This window comes from Ambystoma mexicanum, chromosome 2q, assembly GCF_040938575.1.
Source record: "Ambystoma mexicanum isolate Mex_15411 chromosome 2q, UKY_AmexF1_1, whole genome shotgun sequence".
Lineage (NCBI taxonomy): Eukaryota > Metazoa > Chordata > Amphibia > Caudata > Ambystomatidae > Ambystoma > Ambystoma mexicanum.
In genome coordinates this window covers 444131646-444155806 of record NC_090924.1, presented here as the reverse complement: position 1 = coordinate 444155806, position 24161 = coordinate 444131646, and the positions used below count along the sequence as shown (strand labels likewise).

The 24161-nt window shown below is 44.3% G+C and overlaps 1 protein-coding gene across 1 annotated transcript in view; it reads right to left on the bottom strand.

Annotated features, from left to right (window-relative positions):
- Nucleotides 1-24161, bottom strand: part of LOC138569491 (scavenger receptor cysteine-rich type 1 protein M130-like) — a 512555-nt gene that overhangs the window by 59369 nt on the left and 429025 nt on the right. The window contains exons 14-15 of the mRNA XM_069647512.1: nt 19999-20130; nt 18938-19045 (exon numbers count right to left, since the gene is read on the bottom strand). Coding sequence (XP_069503613.1) covers nt 18938-19045; nt 19999-20130 — 240 coding nt within the window. The remainder of the gene's footprint in view (nt 1-18937; nt 19046-19998; nt 20131-24161) is intronic.

Here is a 24161-nt window from a genome sequence, read left to right as displayed (position 1 = left end):
CCAAGTATATATGTGTTTTGTTCTTATACAATTTTGGATGCAATATTGCATTGCGATTAACCCTCGTGGTTACGCTTTTTATGTATGACCACATGTTTCTTCCCTCCCTCGCAGCTTGGGTTTTTTGGTAGATTGGCGCATGGAATGTCAAGACCAGGACAGATGTGAAGAATTCCCTGTTTTCTCCAATGTATTATCTTTATAAAAGCCAAAATAGTCAATGCCTGCTATTGACAGCAAGACGTGCAAACTACATCTGTGTATCTCGCAACTGTGTTATCTCTCTCCTATTAAAAGGAAATGATGGCATTTAATTAAAATAAATCCATCAGTCAAATATAGCGATGGAGGAAATCTATCGCTGGGAGTTGGGTGTGGGGGATCAGGAGAAGGCGACGGACGCTGTAAAGACATTTTCACTAGATAGTTTATTTAAAGTAAATAAGGTCTGTCTTGCCTTATGTTTATGGGATGTTCCCTACCTATTTTACTAAGGTGCTTGTCAGTCAGTGTGAATGTCCAAAACAAGCCAGTTCACCGTCCAAATCTAGCCTATCTGACCCTGCCACTAATATAACTGACCATTTGTAAAAAATCACTGTTTATCCCCTGGATTAAGTTCTGCGGTTATTTTAGGGTACTGGTATTTTCCCCTCCCTCCTTCATAGAGATTGTCTTAGTTTTGTTCAGGTTCCTTCGTTCTCTCTTGTAGAGTTCGAGACCCTTTTGTATATTGCTCTCCTCGAATATTTTGGTTGTTCAGCTTCCAGTTTTAATCCACCTCTTCCCAGGGTGCTGTTTCATGTATGAGCCTTATTTTCCCAATCTCACACGTCTTTATTCCCCAAGTGTCTCTCTCTAGAATGCTCTCTTTCTTTTCCTCGCGAAATGGGTTAACTTCTCTTAACCCATCGGTCTGTACCCCCCAAGTGTCTTTTTTTTTATTGTATTCTCTTTGTTATTCTCTTTGTTATCCTCGGGATGTGGGTTGACCTTTCCTTTTCCTAAGGTCTCAACCTCTCTCTAGTATGTTCTCTTTCTTATCCTCATGATATGGTTTGACTACTCTAATACCACGGGTATGTACTCCCCAAATGTCTCTCTTTCTTGTATTCTCTTTCTTATCCTCGGGATTTGGGTTGACCTTTCCCTTTTTATGCTTCAGGCATCAAGCTTCCAACTTCATCTCGCTCACTCGCTATGGATTTGGATTTCTTCTCATCTCATTAACACAGTCCTGGTGTAATAAGATTCTTGTTCTGTTTATCTCCCACTCTATGGTTTTTGTGTTTCTCTTTAACTCGTTAATACAATTCTGTTTTATCAGATTATGTCCACTTCTTTTCTCATTAGTGCTGGGATGAGTTTCGTTTAACTTATAATGAGTCCCTCTTGAGCTTCTGGTATTCCTGTTCCCTGTTTTACCTTGTTTTCAAGGGTAACAGCATCGGTACCTGTAGGATGTTGGACTCTTTCTTGCTTTCTTTTTAGATCTACGGCTTACTTATCATGGCATCTCTCTCCTCAGTGACTCGATCTTGCCTTCTGGATAGCACTGATGTTGTGACTTGGATCGTGATTTACTTCCTCCCATTGCTAGTGTCGGTGTTGTTGTACGGGCCCACCACAAATGTTTTGTGGCCACGCCATCATCATACTCTCTGTTCCACCATGTTCGGATTTCCTCTGCTTTCACATGCTGGTTCCCCAGCGTTTCTCACTCCATGTCAGAGCTGCTCTGGTTTACATGGGCTCCACATTCTTCGACAGCCTTGCTTCCTTCCGCTCTGCTGCATAAAGAGGGCATCTCCAGGTTTTCATGGCCTCTCGCTAATCTCTCAGCTTTCCGTCTTGCTGGGGAACTGCGTTACCTGTAGCAGCTTACCCTCAGCGGTCTCAGTGTAGTTACGCGGGCAACTTGCCCACCACTGCTCCCGTTGTCATGCCACCACTGGCTCTCTGACCCAGGTTGGGTTGGACTTTCTTCTCCTTCTCACTCCAAAGAGCCAGCCTCTCAATTGCTGGCTTCCCGCAACTTTGGACTTTGCAGGCTCTGTTAAGAAAGGTTTCTCTTTTGGCAACTTTTCCTCCATATTCTATGGCCACCAAACAGTTTGATTTTGTATCTGCACTTTGTCCCGACTTTTTGCAGTGAGGTGCACTGGCCTTTTGCTCACTTTCTATAGGGAAACTGACTAGTCCTTGAGAGTCTCAGTACTGGGAAACAATGTTTCTCTTAGTCTTTTGACTTTGTTACCTTTTTGGGTAACTTTTTAACATTGCACAATGAATCTTCCAATGCAGTGCAGTGGGGTTTGTTTTGTATGACCCTAGACTACCCTCAAAGGGATTTTTGGTTACTTGCATATGTGCCTAAGGACAAATTGGTGGCAGCAGTTACTTTTTTACTGCATTTTATTTCAGCTTTACTGTGTTTACCACATTTGGCTACTAACTGTGGCTAGTGTCCTGACATGGCCGTGTAAAGAATTTTTCGTTTGTTCCTTGGCAATCTTGCCCTTGCCTTTTTGCCATGTTCCTGCCTTTCCAGGTCAGGACAATCTTTTTATGGTCATGCATTTGCCCAGGACACCTGTGCTTTCCACGTGCTAGTGCAGACCATGTGTGTTCCAAATCAGGAAGTGGGCTGGAACTGACAGGTCCTAATCCACAAACTGGTTTCTGTATGTCTTGAGTGTATGCATGAGTCTCACCAACAGTGGTCTGATTGGACTACTGCTGGGGTGTGTGTGAGGGGTAGATCTTCCATTGGTTGGGCTGAGCTTCTGTGCTCACCTGAGTTTTTGAAAAGAAGAGGAGTCCTGCAGCCATTCCCCAGAGATCTGCAGAGGAGGCAAGTATCCTGCATAGCTGTGAAGACTTTGGAAGACCTGGTGACTGATCCTGAGAAGACCTGTTGGCCAGCTTTTGCTGCAATCCCAGTGGATCCCTGTGTCAAGATGGACCCACCGCGATTCCCGCATACCTGATGTCTTGGTCCATTGGTGGTTCTGGGTAGATAGGAAGCTGACGTCCTGTCGGGTCCCGAAGCTGTGTAGTGAGGGAGTCCACACACAGCCCCATGTCAAGTAATGGATAATAGCGAGGAACTGGATGCAGTCTTCCAGCACCCCGGGAAGGAAGACCCACAAATTAACATGGTGCCTAGCAGTGCAAGACACTGGATGTGGGAAGTCCCAGAAAGTGTCAAGAAGGCAGAGAAAAGATGATGAGAACTAGAATAGTCGAACAGGAAGAGTCAGTGGATCGGAGAGATGCCAGAACAGGGCAGAGGGAAAGAGATATATGTACAGCAGTAGGCAAGGAGGCAGGCCACTACAAGGGCCAGAACCAGGATACTGACTGGCAGCAGGGTCCAAGTGAACAAACAAGGAAGGAGCTGGAACAGTAGCAAGGACAGAGCACAGGCTCAGCAGCGAAACCTCTGGAAAGGACGGGGTTGAGATGTGCTGAGGGAGGCACCCAGCATGGTTAAATACTGCTCGGCAGCCAGTGGGAACTTAATGCTGGTAGTGGGTTGCCCATAGCTGCAACTCACGCTGTGCGCACTGCGCATGTGCAAAAGGTAGCCGCTGGTCCCCTGCACAGCTGCAGTGAAGAGAGGATGGCAGTCCCCAGGACCTCTTGGCGGGAAACCACAGAGGAAAGGCACAGCAGCAGAATGAGGTAGGTGCTGTGACACCCTGTCTGACTACTGTTCTTAGTAGAGTGGTGGTGCCAATCATTCCCGACATCTTCTTGGTGCCCTGCGTTTTGGAGTTTTCGGAAACATTCCTGGGCCATCCATTGGACAGACCAAATCCAATTTGGGCTAACGCAGTAGAAGCATTGCCGTTCTGTGTTTTGTCTGGATCTTCAGGGGTCTTCAGCGTGTCCTGTAAGTAGCCTCTCTGTGAAATTTTGGCATCCAAGGGTACCGAGATAAAAGGCTTACCTCAACCGCAACATCTGTAACTACCTGCGGACATTGTACATCAGTGACCGTCGCTGAAACTGGCTTTCCCACATCTGGTTGAGAATCATGAAGAGTCGTGCACTGGTGCCTGCTGCATTGTTGCATGAGAAGATGTTGCACACAGCTCCTGGACATGACCGGAACTCTTCTTGCACCTGCAGGTCCTGGGCTTCTTCGACCGGAACCAAATGCGGGCAAACCGACCGCCGGCAGCCTTCCAACAACCATCCAAGTCTGAGGAAAAATCAGAGTATGTGGGGGTAAGTTACAATAGTACTTACCTGCACCCCTATCTCCACCCTTTAAAAGTTTTGAATAATTTCACAACTTGACTTTGCCAAGGTAGAAAAAGGTTTTACTCACTAGTGAACTTCTTCAGCTGTCTTTTGGAACCTGTTTCACAACCACAGGACCCTCCTCCTAACTTTTTGCCAATCCCTACAACTATTGAAAATGTTTAGAACTTTTGCGCACATGGCCCAGTCCAGCCCTTTTTAAAAAAGGGCTGGACCTTTTTTTAAAACATTTTTTATTTGTATTGGCATTTTCATCAAATAAATAACCAAAAAGGGGAAAGAACAGTCTCCCCCACACACCCCTTCCCCTCCCCAAGCCTGATTCTAAAGCCTACAAAACCTTGCATACATTGTTACCTCCTTTTGCAGTTTAGCACCTACATTATGTTCAATATTTTCTGATTTTGGGGACACCATTGTTGCATGTATCCTGCCCGAAGAGGGCTGGACCTTTTAGGTTAGGGTTGACATTCCTGTGGACTGTTGGTATCATATGAATTTACTTCCCTTCCAGCATTGGGGGTTAATTGATTATTTTACACTAACTCACTGTGACTGTATATACACACACATATATATATATATATATATATATATATATATATATATATATATATATATATATATAATTATTATTAGATGTGTGATAATATTATAATATTACCTATTCTTAGTTATTTTCATAGTGTGCCCTTGGCCAAGACATGTTGTAATATTTGTATACTTACTTTTCTAAGAGTAATCCTTGATTGCTCACTGTGTGGACTCATTGCGGCCCCTGAACACACTCACTTCTTCCTGAGACTTACCCTTGACCACTCTCCATGCTAACTTGGCTGGTTTGGCTACGACTCTCAGAGTTGTCCCTGTTCACTATAAGTAGGTTTGCCTCCTAAACACCTGGCCACCAGGCCAGACTAACAGGCTCTGTGCTTGTCAACGGCTCTGCCTCGAGCTAGCATAACGTTACCAGGGGACCAGCCCTGCTCCAGCATATGATTCTGTCTCTTCGCTTTCAGCTCCCTCTCTGGGTCTAACAAATACTCTTCCTTAAATCCACTCGTCCCAGCGGATTTGGGCTTTTCACCTAAAGAGCCAACTCCTCTTTTCCCTCATTGAAAGCATATGTTATCTTTCTCTTCTGGCAAGTGATGATAATTGGAAGGATTGGCTATGTGAGACAGTCCCATATATGCCATCATGTGATTTGGTTTATGGAGTTTCTCACAGGAACAGGAGTTCTTGGGCCTCATTACGACCCGGGCGGTAACCATGGCATTATTTGCGCCATGGTTGCCACCGGTAAACTACCGATTCCGCCATGGTGAATGGCAGAATTACCACCCCATTCCAAGGTTTGCGGGGGTGGTAATTCCCCATTCACCATGGCCCTTCCCCATTCCCATTTGAGCCCCCATAGGGCTCAATGGGGATGGCGGTAATTACGGTAATTACGGTACTGCAAATTGCGGTACCGTTATTACCTCCAAAGTCCCTTTGTGGGTCCCGTCCTTAACGGCTGGTGTAACCAGCCGTTAAGGGAGGACCCGCAAAGGTACCTCGGAATTGGGCAGTAAGGGATTACCAGTACCGGTGCCCTTACCGCTACCGGTAATCCCTTACCGCCCGGGTCAGAATGAGGCCCCTTGTCTCCTAAGGGAGAGTCTCTCCCTGTGAGGTCCCACTTGCCTCGACCCCTCAGGAGGGTTTTGCAGAGCTGGACCACCTCCCTAGCCTCACAAGGGGGGCTCCCCTTTGGGGAGAAGTTACGAGTTCCCTCAATTCGTCACATACCCTTCCCCTTACGTTTGTGGCTTCCCCATCTCCTTTTAGAAGGTAGCAGTCTAATCTTGTTGTCTGAGCTTGTAGTTTCATTCTCCACAGGTCTTGAAACCTGGTCTCTCCTGAATTCCATATGGATGGTTCTTTTCCTGTGGGAGAGTATTTCCAAGATTCTTCTGTAGGGGAGTGAGTAAAAGGTTTGAGACTTTGTCATAGCCTAAAAGCAGGGAATTGGGTTTAAGCTCCTGGACAATCTCAGCCAATCACTGATGGATTTGTGGGATGCTGCTACCTAGAATTAAGTATTCAGGTAGGTTAGGGATAACTGCCTTCTCTAGATGCACATTTTCTCCCGAGATGGTCACATGTATTGGAATAAAAAGGTCATCTCGAATATCTCCATGAATACAGTGAACCAACCGGTCCTTTTGGTGACTCTTCCCATCCCAAGGATATGAGAGAGCTAGGCTCTCCATTGTCATGCCTAATCATACTAGGTTGAATATTATTTCAAAACGAATTTTTTTTTAATCAGAAATTGGTTTAGCAACCCACTCTTTTTTTTCTTTTGGTGAAGTCCAATCCATAACGGAATCCCCCAGTACCTTCCCTTCCCAAAGAACCGTGTAGCAGTTCTTGCCTGTTGCCTGGTCTCATTTTCATTGTGGGCTAAGACTACTAAACATGCCCCATGCCATTGACGCTGAAATACTTTCGGATGTGGACACTTTGGGGAACCCCTCTAAATACCCTGTGTAGCAAAATGTGTTAAGGCCCTTCAAATCTCTGGCCAGCCGCTTGTCACATACAATCTACCCAAGGGCTTTCTAAGGCGGCAAGACAGGCTACAGCCTTTTCTTCCTCCTCTCCTGTTCCCAGGCATTATAGTGTCTGTTTGCATCCAAGGCATGTATGTTGGTAGTATGGCGCAGAGGTGATTGACACTTTTTGATCAGAATTTCTTCGGATTGATTGCAATTGTGAGAACTCCACCAGAGACAAAGACCTATGCCAAACACTGAATTGATGCCTGATCTGTGTGAACCTCTCTCACAAAACATTGGCTATGCTCACGTCAGTATTATGATTGAGCGTGGACCTAGCTTCGGGAAGCAATTGAGTGGTTCACAAGTCTTCAGGGCAAGCACACAGTGAAGGAAGCAGAGATACAAGGGAGCGGGGTGCTAACAACGGGGGAGGGCCAGTAATTTGGCAGCAAGGGATCTACAAGCAACCAGCAGAGGAAATGGGGGAGAAGAACACCTGGGGGGCAGATTCTCCAAAAATAGCACAAATGAAAGGGGCACAGAGAATGTGCGCATTTGATTTGTGCCATTTTTAGAAATGCACAAGTCACTTTATTCTCAAAGATGACCTGTGCATTTTTAGGAGGGGCTGGACAGTGGCGCAAAGATGTGCTGTCTAGCCCCTTTGCATACATTAGTGTCACGAATGCGCTATCGACACTGATGAATGACACGCTATCAGCAACCACGTTGGTTGCTGGGAGCACATTTCACTAACACAGGCCTTTAAGGGGCCCGCCACGGCGACATGACTAAATCAAAAGCACTCCATCCCTGTTTGGGGGATGGAAATGCTAGTGTGACAGCCAGGGTTTAACCTGTGGCTGTCACGCTTCATGGCAGGGTGGAAAATGACCCTGCCATGATTTGAACCTCACCCTGAGCTTGTTTGAAAAGGTGCAGGGGGGGTGTGTGCCTCGTTTCAGGGCATTTAAAAGCGCTTCCTGTTTGTGAATTGTAAATTCCCTGAAACGCCCCCTTATATGGGCAAATGCACAAGGGGAAAAAATAAGGGCATCTGAATGAGCGCATCTACGATGTGAATTGGGCTGTGACATTTTTTCTGCAAGTGACTCTCGCATCTCCTCACTTGTGCCACAAGAAAGTTTGGACAATCTGGCCCCAGTCTCAAATTAGCTGGGGGGAGGAGGGGCAGAAGGCATAGTTGATAACAAGAAACCATTCCTTGAAGAGGAGGGTCTTGAGCACTTTCCTGAAATGTAGAAGCAAGGGGGTGGGTCTGGTGTTGACGGGGAGGAGGTTCCAGAGTCTGGGGGTATAAACAGAGAAGGCCTGTACTCTGTTTTTTACCTTCCTGCACCGGTGGAGTTCAGGTCAGCACATGTCCTTAATTCTGGCGGATCGTGGGCCTCCAGAGATGCTGAAGTTCTCAGCAAGGTAGCTTGGGAACTGAAACGATTGATGATGCAGCAGGATTCGAAGATGATACGTTCATGCAGCAGAAGCCAGAGCAGTTGAATGAGGGTCGGGGTTATGTGGTTGAATTTGCGGAGTCCTTTGTTGAGTCAAACTGCAGCATGTAGGACACATCTCAGGGGTTCCACAGTAGTCATCGGAAGGACTTTCTGAAGGTCATTGACACCATTGACACAGGACCAAGGCTGGGACATGTGACAAATCCCTTCTTCTGTGGCCAGGGCAGTGCAGCCACAATCCCATAATCCCCTGGCATTAGGACTAGTGAGGTCTTTCCCTAACACTACTTTCATTTAAATAAGAGTCTGTAGCTGCAAAAATGCGACCTGTGTGTCGATATTTCACTACTGCACCCTCACAGACAAGCAGATCTGAATTTATTTTCTGGGATGAAAGGCTTGGTTTTCTCGCTGTGTCTTCCTTGCTATGCGCTGCTTAAAGGAGAAGTGTCTGTCAATGTTGAACCCATGGGACTTGGTGCAAGTGGTTGGCTGGGTTGTGAAGCCTCCGAGGTTCATAGCAGGGTGCCAGGTCTGGATGTCAGGGTGTTCAGTGTTGTTGGTCAGCAGTAGGAATTCGATCTTGAAAGGGTTGAGGTTTAGGTAAGCACTAGATGTCCAGGATTGGCCCAATGTGAGGCAGGCCTTGAGCCTGTGAATGTCTTCAATGGAGGATATCTTCAGGTGGAGCTGCGTGTCTGTTGGTGGCTACCAGTTCAATTTCTAAACCTCTGAGTTAAAAAAAAGTCCAATTGATGTTTATAAAGCCATACTTCTCCATCTCAATAGAGGTAGAGAAAGCACATTCTGTAACCTGGACCACAACAGAACTTATGTTTTTTTCTAGGGAACCCATCCTGGAAATGATAGGTGCAATATTTTGCACTAAATCCTGGGCTGTTGCACTGACCACCACCTTCCAACCAAAGCATTTTTCCTGTGAGTACGTTGTCCTGTGTTGCCTACTCTTGTTGCCATGCAGCATTTTTTGCACAGAAGCAGTATTTCCTCTGGTATTTGAAGTAGGAGTTCTTTGATATGAACTGTGGTCCAAGAAATTCATGAACACTTGAAATATTAGTGAATATTGAACCCCTAAACAAAATTGCACATGGACTAAGCAGACGGCCCACTGCAACATTGCCAAGAAGATGTTGAGCAGACCAAGAAAACTGTAGTTACCTTTCATTGGGCCCCATTACGAGTTCCGATGTGTGGCCAAATAACCTTCAGCAGAATGCCCAACATGGACCCAACTTTAAAACATAAATGAGAGAAATAGTAGCCCACCTTTAGTACTTGGTGCAGTGGAATAACGGCTGGCATGGCTAGCAGTGTGTAGACTTGAAACTACAGTAATGATGAGAGTTTTGAGTAAATTGCTACTTTACACCCCGTACTCTTGACATGGGTATGCTGTATGTGGGAAGACTTTGGATTGGAAGTTTTTTGGTCTTTGTGTATTTGACATGTCTGCATCGGTCCTGCGAGAGACACTTTGTGTGTGTATGTCTATAGCGGCGAGTGGGTCATGGAATGTTTTTGAAGCCATTATACCTTTAGATAAAAAACAATGGACCCAAGTGCTCAATGGCATTAAATGTTACATGGCAGGATCAAAATAAGATAGTAACAGTAGGGGCGATGTGCTAACCTGAAAGACTTGTACCACACCCAGGTGACCCACAACTCAGTTGGAGATCCTGGTCAATTCAGTTAGCAAGTGCTACTGTATACAGTGATTTGTTGGAGTAGTTATGCAACATATAGACAAATAATGGATGGGCTGTTTTTTTTTTTGGTTTTCCATATTTTAATCATCTGGCTTTATAAAGAGGCAGTTACTCATATATGAGCGCAGAGCAAAGGAGTGCAGAAAATGCGCTCCTTTCATTTGCACTCATTGTTGAAATGCATAGTTCACCTTATTCTCAAGGTGGCCTGTGCATTTCAGGAGGGTCTAATCAGTGGTGCAAAGATGCGCTGTCTATCCCTCTTGCATACATTAGTGTATCGGGAGCGAGCTCCCAACACTAATGTATTACAGGCTCCCAGCAACCACATGGTTTCTGGGAGTGTATTTCACAGAGACAGGCAATGACAAAAAAAACATATCATGGCAGGGATTGGTGCCTCCCCCATCCTCCCCGCCTGTTATAAAAAGTGCAGGGGGATGCTTCTCGTTTCAGGGCATTTAAAAGTGCATCCCATTTGGGAATTCGGGACCCACTTTTAAGTGCCCTGAAATGCCCGTTCTATGCACAAATGTGCAAAGGGAAAAAGGGCATGTGCATGAGTGCATCTGAGATGCACTCATGCAGACTACCTTGGTGAATTGGGCTGCCACGTTTTTGGAGCAAGTGAGGAGATGCGCTAGGGGTCCATTGTACACGCTCCCTGCCAAGCATCTACAATTACAAATAAACGCTCCCCGACATTTGTGAATATGCCTTATCATGCGCTCATGATAAGCAGTGTTCACAATTGAAATGAATCCCTCCCCGACATGTGAGCATGTCGGTGAGGGTTTCATTGTAATTGTGAGCACTACTTGCAATGCGAGCATGGCAAGCAACGCTCACAATAGAAAGTAAATGCTTCCTAGCATGCCAGCATGCATGAAGCGTTTACTCACTTTGCAATGCGGAGTGCAAATGTGAATGGCAAAGGGCGGCTTACATGCTTATACGCCGCCTTTACATTTGCAATCCGCAGAGCAAATGATGAAAGTAATGTCTAGGGCTGTGGTTGGGCAGGTTGAGAAATGACTTTGAGGCAGAATACATTTAAATTCAACCAAGTGCGTAATGACCCTGAAATAGTACATAACCACATCAAGATAGGATGGTGCAAGAAGGGGCGTAGTGCTTTCTAAGAAGAGCTATGTCGTAGCCCGGTGGGACATCCTGGCCGATTCTTGATTACGAATGCCACACATCGGCCCTCATTCCAACCCAGGTGGTAAGTTCCCTACTTTACCACCATGGTGTAAACTGCGTTTACACCATGGTGGATGGCGGATTTACCACCCCATTCCAAGGTGAGTGGGGCGGTAAATCCCCAATCCCCATTTTCCCCTTCCCCATTCCCATTTTTGCCCCATAGGGCATAATGGGAGTGGGGAAGGCGCTAATTAGCGCCAAGGACGCTTAGCGCCTTGGTACTTAACACCTGCTAAAAGCAGGCGTTAAGGTGGAAATCAGGGTATTGAACTGTCGTTGGAGAATTTAGCACCTGTGCAATTTTACATCATCTTTCAAATTATAAAGGGCCTTATGAATGCACTGAAGCTACTTGTCGTTTCGATAGATGCAATATTTTGATAAGGTTCTCCAAGGTGATCCGCAATGCGAGTTGGCAATGCAATACACATTGCTCCTAGCACACACCACTGTGTGCAGCCTCAAAACGTCCTTGCTTATTATGGCATGAATGTGGTAGTTTCTAAATAAATGTCTATTTTTAATATGAGGCGTTTTGGTATGTGCAAATGTCATAGCTAGCCGCAGCATGCCAGTAATAGGTATATTTGCTGTTAACGGTAGTAGCAAGTCTTTCTTTGCAAAGTGCCTCGTCCACGCCCCAGGCTGCCCACCCTGGACAGTCTACAGGGCTCCCCTGGGGGGGTGTGGGGTGAAGCCACACATTTGGGGATCACTTTGCTAGAGTTGCAGCAGCAGTTTCAAGAACTACTCAGACCTGCTGCTGTGACAGCCATGCTCCGTGAGTACTCTCGAGAGCTTTAGCAAAGCCAGTACAGGGTCTGCGTCGGTCAGGAATGGCTGCAGAATTCAAAAGCAGCTTGTAAAACGTGTCAGCACCCGATGGAAATTGTTACTGCATTTCTCCACCAACGGGGCATTAGGCTGAGCTAGGATTGCTTGTAATCGAAACAGCGACTTGATCATCAAGCTTATCTATTTCTATTGCACCGGTAACTTGCAAGTTTCGGGGCGCAGAGACATGGACACAAGGGACAGACAAGGAACAGATTACGAGACATGCCAGTATGCTTACTGCAGAAGATACTGACCAGATTTGAATCTCACAGTCAAAGGTTTGGGAATAGCCCCCAAACATTAGAAATAAGTAGACAATCAAGACTTAATAAAGTCAGATATATTCATTTTACATGTGAGGGTGCATGGATGTCAATTGCAACACATTTATGAGGATATCGGTTACTCATGTGAAACAGCTCCATGTGAAAGAAGACACCTCTTCGGGCTGCTGAGGGTACAGTAATGTTTGTACATTATTTTTTATCATTGTAATGCCATACTCATTCATTAGTGGGGACACGCAGACGAACAGTGCCCTGGAGTGCATGCATCAATGCCATCAACACCCGAAGAACGGAATGGGTAAGACATAGTGCCTGGAAGGCCTTCTGCAAGGTAATCAACGCAATGCACTGCTAGTGGAATTCTCCTGGCAACAAGTGGTTTCTGGTGATGTGAGCATCAGTTCACACCCGTGGCACTGGCGCGACGTGGCTATATACCGGCTGTGAGTATAGCGAAGGGGCAACGTGCTAGTCTTGGAAACAAGACTAAACCAAGCGGCAGAGGTTTGATAATCGGCCCCATTTCTAGAGACGGAAGTCTGGCATAAAGCGCAATATAAGAGACCAATTTCATTTCTTTTGATATATATCATCCATACGACTTGGTTGAGGTTCATAAATTAGAGTTCACTGTCACTGCCTTGCACCGCCGGTTCTTGTTTTTGTCTTGCTTCCAATTCTTCATCGGCGTACTCGGGTTGAAACATAAATATAAACCTGCATTTGAAATTTAAATCAACATGCATTTGAAAGAGGATGGATAAAATAAGATGTAATCGTGTTGCCAACTGACTTGCAAGAAAAAGTATTAGTGAAATGTATGATATATGATGGAAACATGGTAATCATACAGTTGTGAAATTAAAAAATCGAGAGTGATATGTAAAGAAAAAGCTTCAGAGAATAATGTGAGTAAATTGAACTTACTTTTGATATCTTAAAATACGATTATTTTACACTACCCATGTTAATAAACTGTGGTCAATTTCCTATGCAAAAATTAGCATCATCAGAGAAAGATTAGTGAATTGCAGATACAACAGCGACTGATCCTTTCATTGCTAAAAACATTTCAAATAAACATGTATTGGTGCGATTGAGTATGCTATAGTTTCACCAAGATGTAAAAAGTCATTTGTTAAAGCAGAAAATGTGATGTCAAACACTGAAGCAACAATGAAAATGCCTGTGTTGATATGCATTGCAGGAAAAATCGTCTTCCATATTTCGATGGCGCACGTAATTGCATAAATGCATTGAAGCCATGTTTTGTCTTGGCGGCAGCAGGCATCACCAGCAGGGCTGTATGTGCTCCGTTGTGCTGCCAGGGCATTCAAACTTAACTCATCCGCGTCTGACTTCGCATTACCACAAGTGACAGCAGAAAACAAGGGTGGGTCACAGTGATAAGTGCATCGAAATGTAAGCTCTGTAGAAAACATGCATAACACATCGCAATGACATGTGGAGCAGGTGTACTGATGATTTATAGATAAAGTGCAGGAAATGAAAAATTGGATTATAAAAAAGGTTTTAGAATTAAAATATATTTTTCTTCCCTAAAAATGCCCCCAATTGGAATTCCTTTATTGCTCCCTAAAAAATAATTGTACTCCAAATAAGTAGAAAAATACATCAACTTCGAAATCTTATCTGGAGACCTGATTACACTACTGTGCTGATCAGCTTCCGTGTGAAAAGGAAAATCACTACAGTGCATGCATTCAAGTGAACTGCAGTGTATATATAGAGAGAATCTAGGGCATGCTTTTGTGACCAATGTGCAAAGTAAGTGATTTCCTAAAAAATCTAAATTGCATGGAGGGGATCACCTAAGTTTCCACTTTCATGCGCTTTGGCCGACTCTGTGATATTTTAGATTTTTGCCTTAAGTGTTAAACCTTGGAAGGACAGGTTAAGAAATCTTTCCTGCACCATATATCACACCTTTAGACTTTAGAAAGATAACCAAGCATAGAAATTCTTTGGAGGAAACTGCATTGAGAAATGAGTGACTAAGGCAAAGATAATCCTTAGTGTGGCTGGGTAAATGTTAGAATTTGGTCTAAAAATTACATTCAAACGTAGTGTTCTCAGAATGTGAGAGGCTTAAGGGAACTAGGAGGAGCTCTGGTAGACAATCTGAAAGAGCTTCTTTTTGGGGCTGCAGCATGAACTGCATCTTTACGGAGGCTTTCGCAGCCGGGTTTGTTTTTTTACGAAATTCACTGTTAAGAATGAATTCACATAATTGATCAGCAGGTACACTGCTCAAATTCTTCGCCATTATTCTGTTCTGCTTAAGCCAACTAGCTACTCTAACTATGTCCCCAGGGATAAAATGTCACCGAAAGTATATTGACACTGCCAAAGCATGATCATGGATATCACTCGGAAGGGAAAGCCCCTCGAATGTATAGCATTTCAAAATATGATTCATAACCTGATGATTTAGCAAAGCTTTAGAAGTCTCCTTTCCTAGGCTGAGGCCATAGGAGACAAACAGTATGCATAAGTCCCAAAAATAATTTGTTTGACCAAATCAGAACCTAAGAAAGGGTGATTTCATAGTTCATATGAAAATCCGCAAAGGGTTTTAGGAAAAATATGGATAGATTCCATTGACTATCTTATCACTAAGAAACACTACAGTTGGTCCTGCAGGGAATAATTGCAGTCCACTTAGCAGGTTAAAATAGAAATCCACCCATGTTCTGTTTCATGTTCGTGGTTGACCAGGGGTTCTAAGACGCTGGGTCCATTTGATAACGCAACAGTGAAATCTGAAACAGATGGATTCTTGGAAAGGGCATACAAGTGACTCCATAAAACCGACTTTTTACTTCCTTTTACATAGACTAACTGGTCAGAATTTCTGTAAGCAAAAATAGCTGCAACGTTACATTTGCATTATTTCAACTGAATACCTGACCTGGCCAGGTGGGTTACACAAGACAAATGGTCTAAGAGTAGTTCTATACTCTTCTTTCATGCCCAATAAAACCCCTGAACGGTTTGCTTTTATATTGGTGTCTAGTAGATCAGTTCCTGGTTGCATGGATGGCTTCGATGTTTTCTGGAGACGAGACATTGCATGTGATTGATGCCTTCTATGTGCATGGAAGATAACAATATATTGTCATACACTTCCCACTGTTACTCTGCAAAATGGGCTGGGGCTGGGGCTGGAGAAGATTTGTTGACACAAAACATTACTGCAATGTTATTAATATAGAATATTACCCTTAAACTACCTCCCAGTTGAGAAAGGGATCTATTGTCTGCTGGACAGAAGTCATGAATCCTCCATGCGACAAGTCTAGCTCCCTAGTTATACTAATGTTAATCTCACTTTAGAGGCACCAATAGTCCTACGCAGAAGAAAGGACCCTCTAACTCTTTCCTATCAGTGGGTGAGGACCATTTCAGACCATTCCGTGCGTCCCCTGAAATAGAGGCTAGGAGAAAATGCTGGCCCTTCTCCTGATAATATGATATCTTTTTCCGGATTTTATCCCGAGGGGAAAGTGGTTAACATCCGAATATGGGCTGGCATAACACCCAGATACTCCTGAAACCTCCAAAACCGGAAAGATTTCTGAAATCTAACATTATTCTCTCTGATCGAGGGGCAGGACTTTCAAACATAATTTTTCAGCCGAGCCCCTATCAATGATATTCATTGGCCAGCAATCAGTAAACATTGTGCCTTCTCCAGACCTTTACAAAACAGGAAAGCTTACACAACCCAGATGACTAGTTAGGGGTAAAGGTGATTCATCGAGTAGGAATCCATCTATTTTCACCAATCTCAAAATCATATCGTTTTTGTTAGGTGTTTTTAACCAAAGTGCCGCTGCGTAACCCCTTCCCTATAGGGTCCACTAGCACCCCTTCTTTTGTATTGTGGACAAACATAGGTTTAAGTGGCTTATATTTGTTTCAAACCCACAGCTCAAAACAGAGATCTGTGTGTATCTGTCAGTGAGTCGCCTACAGGATAAAAGTGACTCTTCTTTTTTTATAAACAAGCTAAACGAAATGTATATACTGTGGCGGGTCGAAAGAAGGAGGCGGACACTTGTAGGACATTATTACTGGTTATTGAAATAAGGAAGAGAAATGCCTATCTTTCCCTAGTGCTAGAGGAGAATTCCTACCTATATAACTAACCCAAGTTGCTAATCAGTCGTCAGGAAGTCCCAAATGAATATGGCCACGATCCAAAACTAGTTCTAACTGACCCTACTACTATTTTAACTATAAGAATGTCTCCCACTGCTGGTTATCTCTTATGGCAATGTCCCTTCTTAGTCCTTAGTTCTCTTCAGTAAGAAATCTTCAAATACTCTCTTGCCACCTTCTGGACAAGATCTTGTAACTCTTTTACAATGTACTTGGCTTATATTCTTAGGTTGTGTATCCTTTGTAGTAACTTGACCTTCCCCTTCTCCTGGGGGTTGCTCAGTTTGATTATTTCTCCTCTTATTTGGTTCACTTGATTTTACTTCCCACTGATGTTTATAAACTTCTCTCTCTGGTTTCCTCCACTCTTTATTTCTTAAACCATGGGATACTTTCCCCTCTTCCCAGGGTGTTTGTGCCCAGTTCTTAATAATTTATCTTTCAGGCTTATTTGTTATTTCCTTGATGACATTAACACAGTTCCACTTTAATAACTTCATATTTGTATCTCATCAATTTCACTGGGACACATTTTTCCTGCTCCATAACGATGCCCTGGTGGTGTCCTGGTACTCCTGTTCTCCCTGTTACGGCTGTACTTGCAGGGTAATACTGTTGGGCTGGGCGCTTGCTCGGGTTCTCTTCTTCTGATCTGGATCTCATGCTTCTCCTTGTTGTCGGTGTCCCGCAATCGGTCCTCTCTCTTGTTGCAACTGGGTCTGGATGCGGGTTCCAAGGTGTCTCGTTGACTCCCCCGCTGGGTAATTTCGGCACTGTTTACCGGGTGCACAGCCCACCTTGAAGTCATCATAGTCATGCCACCACCAGGATAAGGATTATCCTCTCCTCAGGTTTTCTCTGCTCGAAAATGCCGGGCCGCCTGAGTTTCCTTCTGTCGCTCAGAACTCCTCTGAAAATCACTGGCTCCGCAGCTCTCCTCGGCTCCGTGGCTCTCCTCAACACTGTGGCTCTCCTCGGTCTCACGGCTCCCCCTCCTCCAGGCATCACAGTGTCGGCATGCCTCCACTGCTTACGCTCTTCTCTCTCTGGCTGTGCTTTGCCTGAGCATGCTCTCCTCTTCTAGCCTAATCTTCTCAGTTTAATCCTCCTGCTTGTGTGTAATGGAGTATTTTAGTTTTGGCTTCAGCAAAGTCCCTGGATCTTATAATGTTCTTCATACTGATAGTCCCATAGATGCTACCATGGTACATGGTCTAGGGAGTTCTTCACAGGAATGGGAGTCCTTGTCCCCTAAAGGGGAGTCTCGCCCAGTGAGGTCCCACTTGCACAGACCGCTAAGGATGGTCTTGCAAGGTGGGCTCACCTCCCTAGCTTCAAAGGGGGAGGGTCCCCCTTGGGGAGATGGGACAAATACCCTTGGTTCGACACAATACCCAAAACATTTATTTTCAAACTTACTCGGAAAGTTGATAATTGTGATACAGCCTAGCCAGGTGGTCATCCCCACCTGGCTTCCCATGGTGTACATATATCTACTGAATCCTCCTCATCTTTCCATCCTCTCCAACAAGGTCATTGTTCCCTCTACAAGTGGGTGTTTTGTACAGGCCATTGAGTTTCACTTCACTCTCTGCAAAGGGCAGCTGGTCTAGATATGCCCCTGCCCCCCAAAGAGGGTAAAGAGAATTCACCTACCTCAAAATAGCCTGAATAGTTAGGTGTTGAGGTACGACCATGTAGCGAAACGTCAATGGAGCAGAACGAAGGGGATAGGACTAGGAGAGTAGAAGTAGGAGAGGTCTCCATAGGCACATGACTAGGCAAGAACAGGGTGTTTTATACTAGAGTCAGGACCCTAATGAAGGAAGGAGGAGAAGTTAACCAGAAACATACTGCAGATCAGCATAGCTGGCCATCTTGCTGGTGGAAGGCCTGGGCTCAGCTTTGTGTTATCCTGCCCTACCTTCCACAGCTTTGTGCATGGATCAGGGAGGGTGCCTTCCTGGGATTTTTCAATTGGGCCTTTTTTCCTTTTACAATAACAGCTTTTTGGTAGGAAAAGGTTATGACTGCGTCGAACAAGACATAGAGAAATGTTCTTATTGTCCCGGGTTATGAGCTTTCTCAAAGGATCAAGACCTTACTAAAAAGAGAAAGTTGTTGTTTCCACAGCCAACTCCCAACACTTTGGTTTAGGCAGGAGAATCTTTCATTCATGCAGCAGTATATGGGGACCAAACAATCTGACACATCACCCTGCTGCTAATTACTTACATTCAGTACATGACTAGGTCACAGGCTCCCTGCACTTACTATAACCAGTGTAATGATATATCGAAAACCACATGAGGCCGGCTCCATTGCCCCAAGGAACCTATAACCTGTGCACACTGACCTCTCTTACAAAGCAGGGATGTGAATGTACATACCTTTACTGTTGAGCCTTATCATGGCCTGCCCGTCCTTTGCCCCACTGTCCACATTATCTCCGGGAATCTCATCGTAGATCTTCTCAGAGTTCTTCTTCAGGAAGGAACCTGCAATCACAATTTTGCAAATGAGATTTTTGCTTGCATTGCATGATCTTCATCACTGAAATGTTTGTCGCAAACTTCAGGTTATTGTCTTGAAGACCCACCAGAGTGGATTGAATTGACCCTTTGTCTAGGCATCATATAGTGCTTGTTTCTTCTGTGTCTGGGCACATGAACGCTTCATAAGGCACCATCAGGCCAGTCCTCAGCTTTCATTTGACAAATTAAAATCAGTGCATTCTGGCAGTTGTAGCCTTGGTTGACTTCGGCTGAGAAGTGTACAGATCAAGTAAAGCATGATCCAGTACCCACACTTGTTAAACAGACGAATTTTCATATGTAAAGTAATCACGCATTGAAAACTGAATCCAAAGCCAACATTATCGGGTCAATGTGAGTACACACACGTGAGCACCAACTTGGAAACAGCTTAGGATGCTCTTGATGTTTTGAGGGCTAGCCATTTGACAAAGGGGGCTAATACCACGAAACAGGTAATGACATTCATTGCACTATTAATGGTGGAGCTCATTGAGAACCTATGAAATTCACGATTAAAAGGCGATTTCTTTACATAATAATATTTATGGAAATTCGTCTTGTGAATAAGTGCAGATCTTGGATCAGAGTTAATTTGATCTGCATAATGCGTAGTATCTTCGAACCGGCCTTTTGGGACTTTGTCCAGCACTGCACAGTACTCTTGAGTCTTGCAACCCATATATATTGAGTGTTTTGCCTTCAATGGAGCCAATACCAGATAATAACTGTATATAAAAGGAAAGCCCAAGACTGTAAGATGGCGTCCTCTGGTAACCCTTGACCGATACTTTATGAGTGCACGCCTCTATGATGGTGTGACCATGTGATGGTCAGAAGACACAGTTACTGCACTTGAATTGCATCCATCGCTGTAAAGCATGGCTCGCTCATTCACAGATAGGGACTGAGCTTACGTTTCTTGGCGGACATCGAGAGCCTCCTCATCACAATCCCCAGTGCCAGCAGTGACAGAAGCAAGAGAGGAACCAGCACAGCGCTGAGCAGTTTGGGTATGGAAATCTTCATGGTTTCCGGATCGACTCCATCTAGTAAGAGAAAACCATTCAACCACTGACCTGGAAATGCAGCAATGGATATAGAAACATAGCACCTAGAGGCCGATCATCATTATAAGCCACTTTTCCTGTCACAACTGCACATTTTACCCCTGCCTTTACTGGAAACCCATTGTCATCCTTTTCAACAATTACCCCTACGCCTCCGACCCTGAACCGCCCTCATGCCTGACCTCTCAAGGGGGAATACATTTCCTCTGATTAACCTTCCAGTACTGTGTGTGTTTTCTGAACCAGTCCATTTATCCCCCTCTTTTCCTCCAATGTATGTGCGTAGAAATGTAAGTAGGACTTGTGTTTTAAGCCTTGCTGAGAGTTAGTTGCCCGCTTGTGCATTGTCTCTGACCAATTGATTGGGTCGAGCTGCTGCAGTAGATGTCTTGTTGGAGCAGGCAGGCCAAAGGTTCAAATCGTGACATGGTCGATTCGTCCTTCCATACTTGTATACAGTTGATAAAGTGAGCAGCACTTACTTGCAAAATAAGATGTCCTATATGTTCAAACAAGCTTTATTCGGCAATAAACACAAACGCTTCAATACATTTGCTACAAATAAAGACCACATTTTAAAATACAGTTCATTAGTAACAGATACCAATCATCACTATGTACTATCAATACAAGAGAGACATAAACAAGAATAATAAAATCAGCAGATAAATGAAATCAAACCTTCATAAAAATAAGCTCTGCAACCTCACAGTATCATTTTTGCTCTTCTTAACCATGCCCTATGGAGAAATGTTGTAATATAATCATCTTCATTCACATCAGTAGTACTTTTACAATATGCCACGGCTACTTCCGCATGCAAGATACTATTAAATCTAAAGAAGGGGACCAAATAACGTCTCCTAAGGCTCTGATAACCAGGGCAGAAGTGTACACAGTGTTTTAGTGTTTCCTGTAGGTTACCACAAACTTTACATTTAGTTTAGTTTAGTTTATTTATTTATAGAGCGCACTGAGGCCTTAGGCAACTGGGCGCTAATCTTACATGTTACAGACATTACAACATTTTAATAAATATACACTTATGAGAATATGGAATAGTACACATTACAGAATTAATATTAGGTATTAGAATGAGTATATACAGCATATTTTACAAGGATATTTACAGAGAGAGCTATTGTGTGTATCTAAGGAACTGGTCCATCTTGCAGTAAAAGTGGCCACCTAAAGAGTGTTGGTACGAAGTTGAAGGAGCAAAGCTTGTGCATACACTGGGGCTATGTAGTCTAAGTGGGGCTCAAAGCCCTCTGTCTGCTTCAACAATAAATCGGGTGCACCAGTCTTTATAACAGCACATGCTCTTTTCGTGTTCCTGATTATAGCATCACAGCACTTTAATTTAACCACCTTTTTCGAACCAGATGGTAGCCCCTCAGAGCTGGACCAAAAGGTTGACAACTCCAAATCCGCAAACCCTATGCCGATATGCCTGAGCCATGTAAGTGAACTCGACCCAGGTACATTCCGTAGGCTGATGATCGTTTCCCTATATTTTGCAAGTTCGGGCATACACCGCAATCTGGACCAGAATAATAATGGCTTACTAGCTGCTACTTCGCACAAAGGCATGAGGTCGCATTCCCAGCGTAAACAAGCCATCAGGGCTCCCTTTGGTTGCATGAGTAAAGACCTCAGGAAATGGTTATCAGCTAATCTGATCTGTGCACACATGCAATGACCCCACAGCTCACCCCCATAAAGGGTTGATGCCCATCCCTGGGCTTTATACAGTTTTAAAGTGGGGGAAATTGCTCCTCTCCCTTGTGTACTAGAACAACGGCATATTCCGCTACTGTACTTTTCTTGGGAGGCCACAGCCTTAGTCCAACGCACAGACCCTGATAAATCTTCCGAGATCCTAACCCTTAAGTAAGCATGAAAACATCCGTGCTCTAAAACACACTCATCAATGAAAATCCTAACATTAATGTTCTTGCTTCGCTTGCGACCAAACACCATCGCCTTGGTTTTCGCTATATTGAGCTCCATTGAAAGTTCATTGCACTTTTTAACAAAAATATTCAAATTACTTCTTAAGCCCATAGGGGTAGTAATTAACAGCACTAGGTCATCTGCATAAAAAAGAACTGGGAATATATCAGATCCAAGTTTGGGAGGAGCAAGTCCACAAACTAACAATTCTTCAATAATTACATGAACGTACACACAGAATAGGAGGGGGTCCAACACATATCCCTGTCGGACCCCCCCACCCCCTCCATAGCAAGAAGGTTTCAGTGGTCTCCCCACCCAACCCCCACCTTACAGAAGCTCCATTATTAGTATTCAGTAATTGAATACTAAACAGCAGTGGCCCTGGAACACCCTTAGCTCTCAGCACTGACCACAGCTTGCATCGTGAGACACTGACGAATGTTGTGCGTAAGTCTGCAAATGCAGCGTAGATCCTATTGTTTTGTAAGGGGATATATATGGACAGGACTGCATACAGTCGAAGACATTGGTCCGCTGTGCCGATGCCTGACTGGAATGCAGCCGGCAGGTGGTTTATATGATTACCCTCAAGGACCCAACAATGCAGGTGGGACAGCAGCACCTTTGCATAGACCTTTCGCACTGTGTCTAGCAGTGAGACTGGTCTATAATTCCCTGGGTTCTTGCTGTCCCCCTTCTTATACAAAGGGTTGCTAATTGCTTCAAGCCATGATTGATGGACATCCCCTGTTCTTGCAACATAATCAAATACACACGTTAACAGGGAGGCCCAAATGGATGGCTCATCTTTTAGCAAATCAGTCGGGATTCCATCTGGCCCTGGCCCTTTCCCTGCAATCTAACCCAGCTATAGCCTCTTCCACTTCGGTGGTTGAGAAAGGCAATGGGGGTTCATCGCAGTTCTCCCTAACAAACTGCTGGGAGTGTGCAAATGGCTTATTCTGTCCTTTCTTATAAAGTTTACTAAAATGGTTGAGCCATTCAGCAGGTGAAATATGAGTGGATACAGGGCCCACAGACCACTTCATTTCCTCCTGCAAGCCTCCAAAAATTGACCTGATTACCATTTGCACTACAGGACAATAACCCATCCCATTTGTTCATAAAGTATTGTGACTTCTTAAGGGCCACTACTGCTTTTTAGTTAGCCCAAAGGCTCTTCAAATGGGGCTTGTCGATCACAACCACATTTTTTAAATAGTTCTTTAGGCCCTGCTTAGTTAACAGGCAATCTTGTCAACACAACCATTTGTTGGCCAGGTTATACTTCCTAATTTTATTGCAGGTTTAAAAAAAAGGATGACAGTATCTTCTCCATATCTGTATATAAATCTTCCACACTAGGAGACATGGAATCCGTCAGACAAATACCCAATATACGGGGATCAATACTTATATAAATGCTCACCTAGATCACACTCTGGTCAATTGATGTCCATTTGACCACCTGTTTCGCATTACCAGCAACAGTGATCATACTTCCACCCCTTTGTCCTCTAGAATTGCCATACCCTCTCCACTCGGGACATAAAATGCAGCATAATGGGAGATTACTGCTATCCGTCCGCTTTATTATTTCCATTCTAGAGATCACATCCCCGTTAGCTGCACTAATCAAAATGCAATCTATACAAGAGCAGCCCTGGTGCACTACATATGTAGCCGTTGCAGGTTTGTCGGGAGAGACCATCCCTTTGCAGGAGCATAACCCTGATTCGCCGTTTAACCTGGCAACCTCAATGGCACCAGGATGGAGCCTACTAGGACTAACAGACTCCAATTTGGGAATGCCACACGCTACATCCTGGTCATCCCAAAGACCGTCTAGTTCTTATATAGGTTCATATTGTAAATTAAAATCACCCATAGCTATAATGATGGGTGGATGTTAATCAGTGTTCTGGCTTTCCGTAATCATATGACACATGGTCTTAACACTTTCCATGAGGAACACTCCCACCTGGCCTGTTATAAATGTTGGAAATCAGTATATACTTCCCATTCGTGCTAATCGCCTCGAGACACTGTAG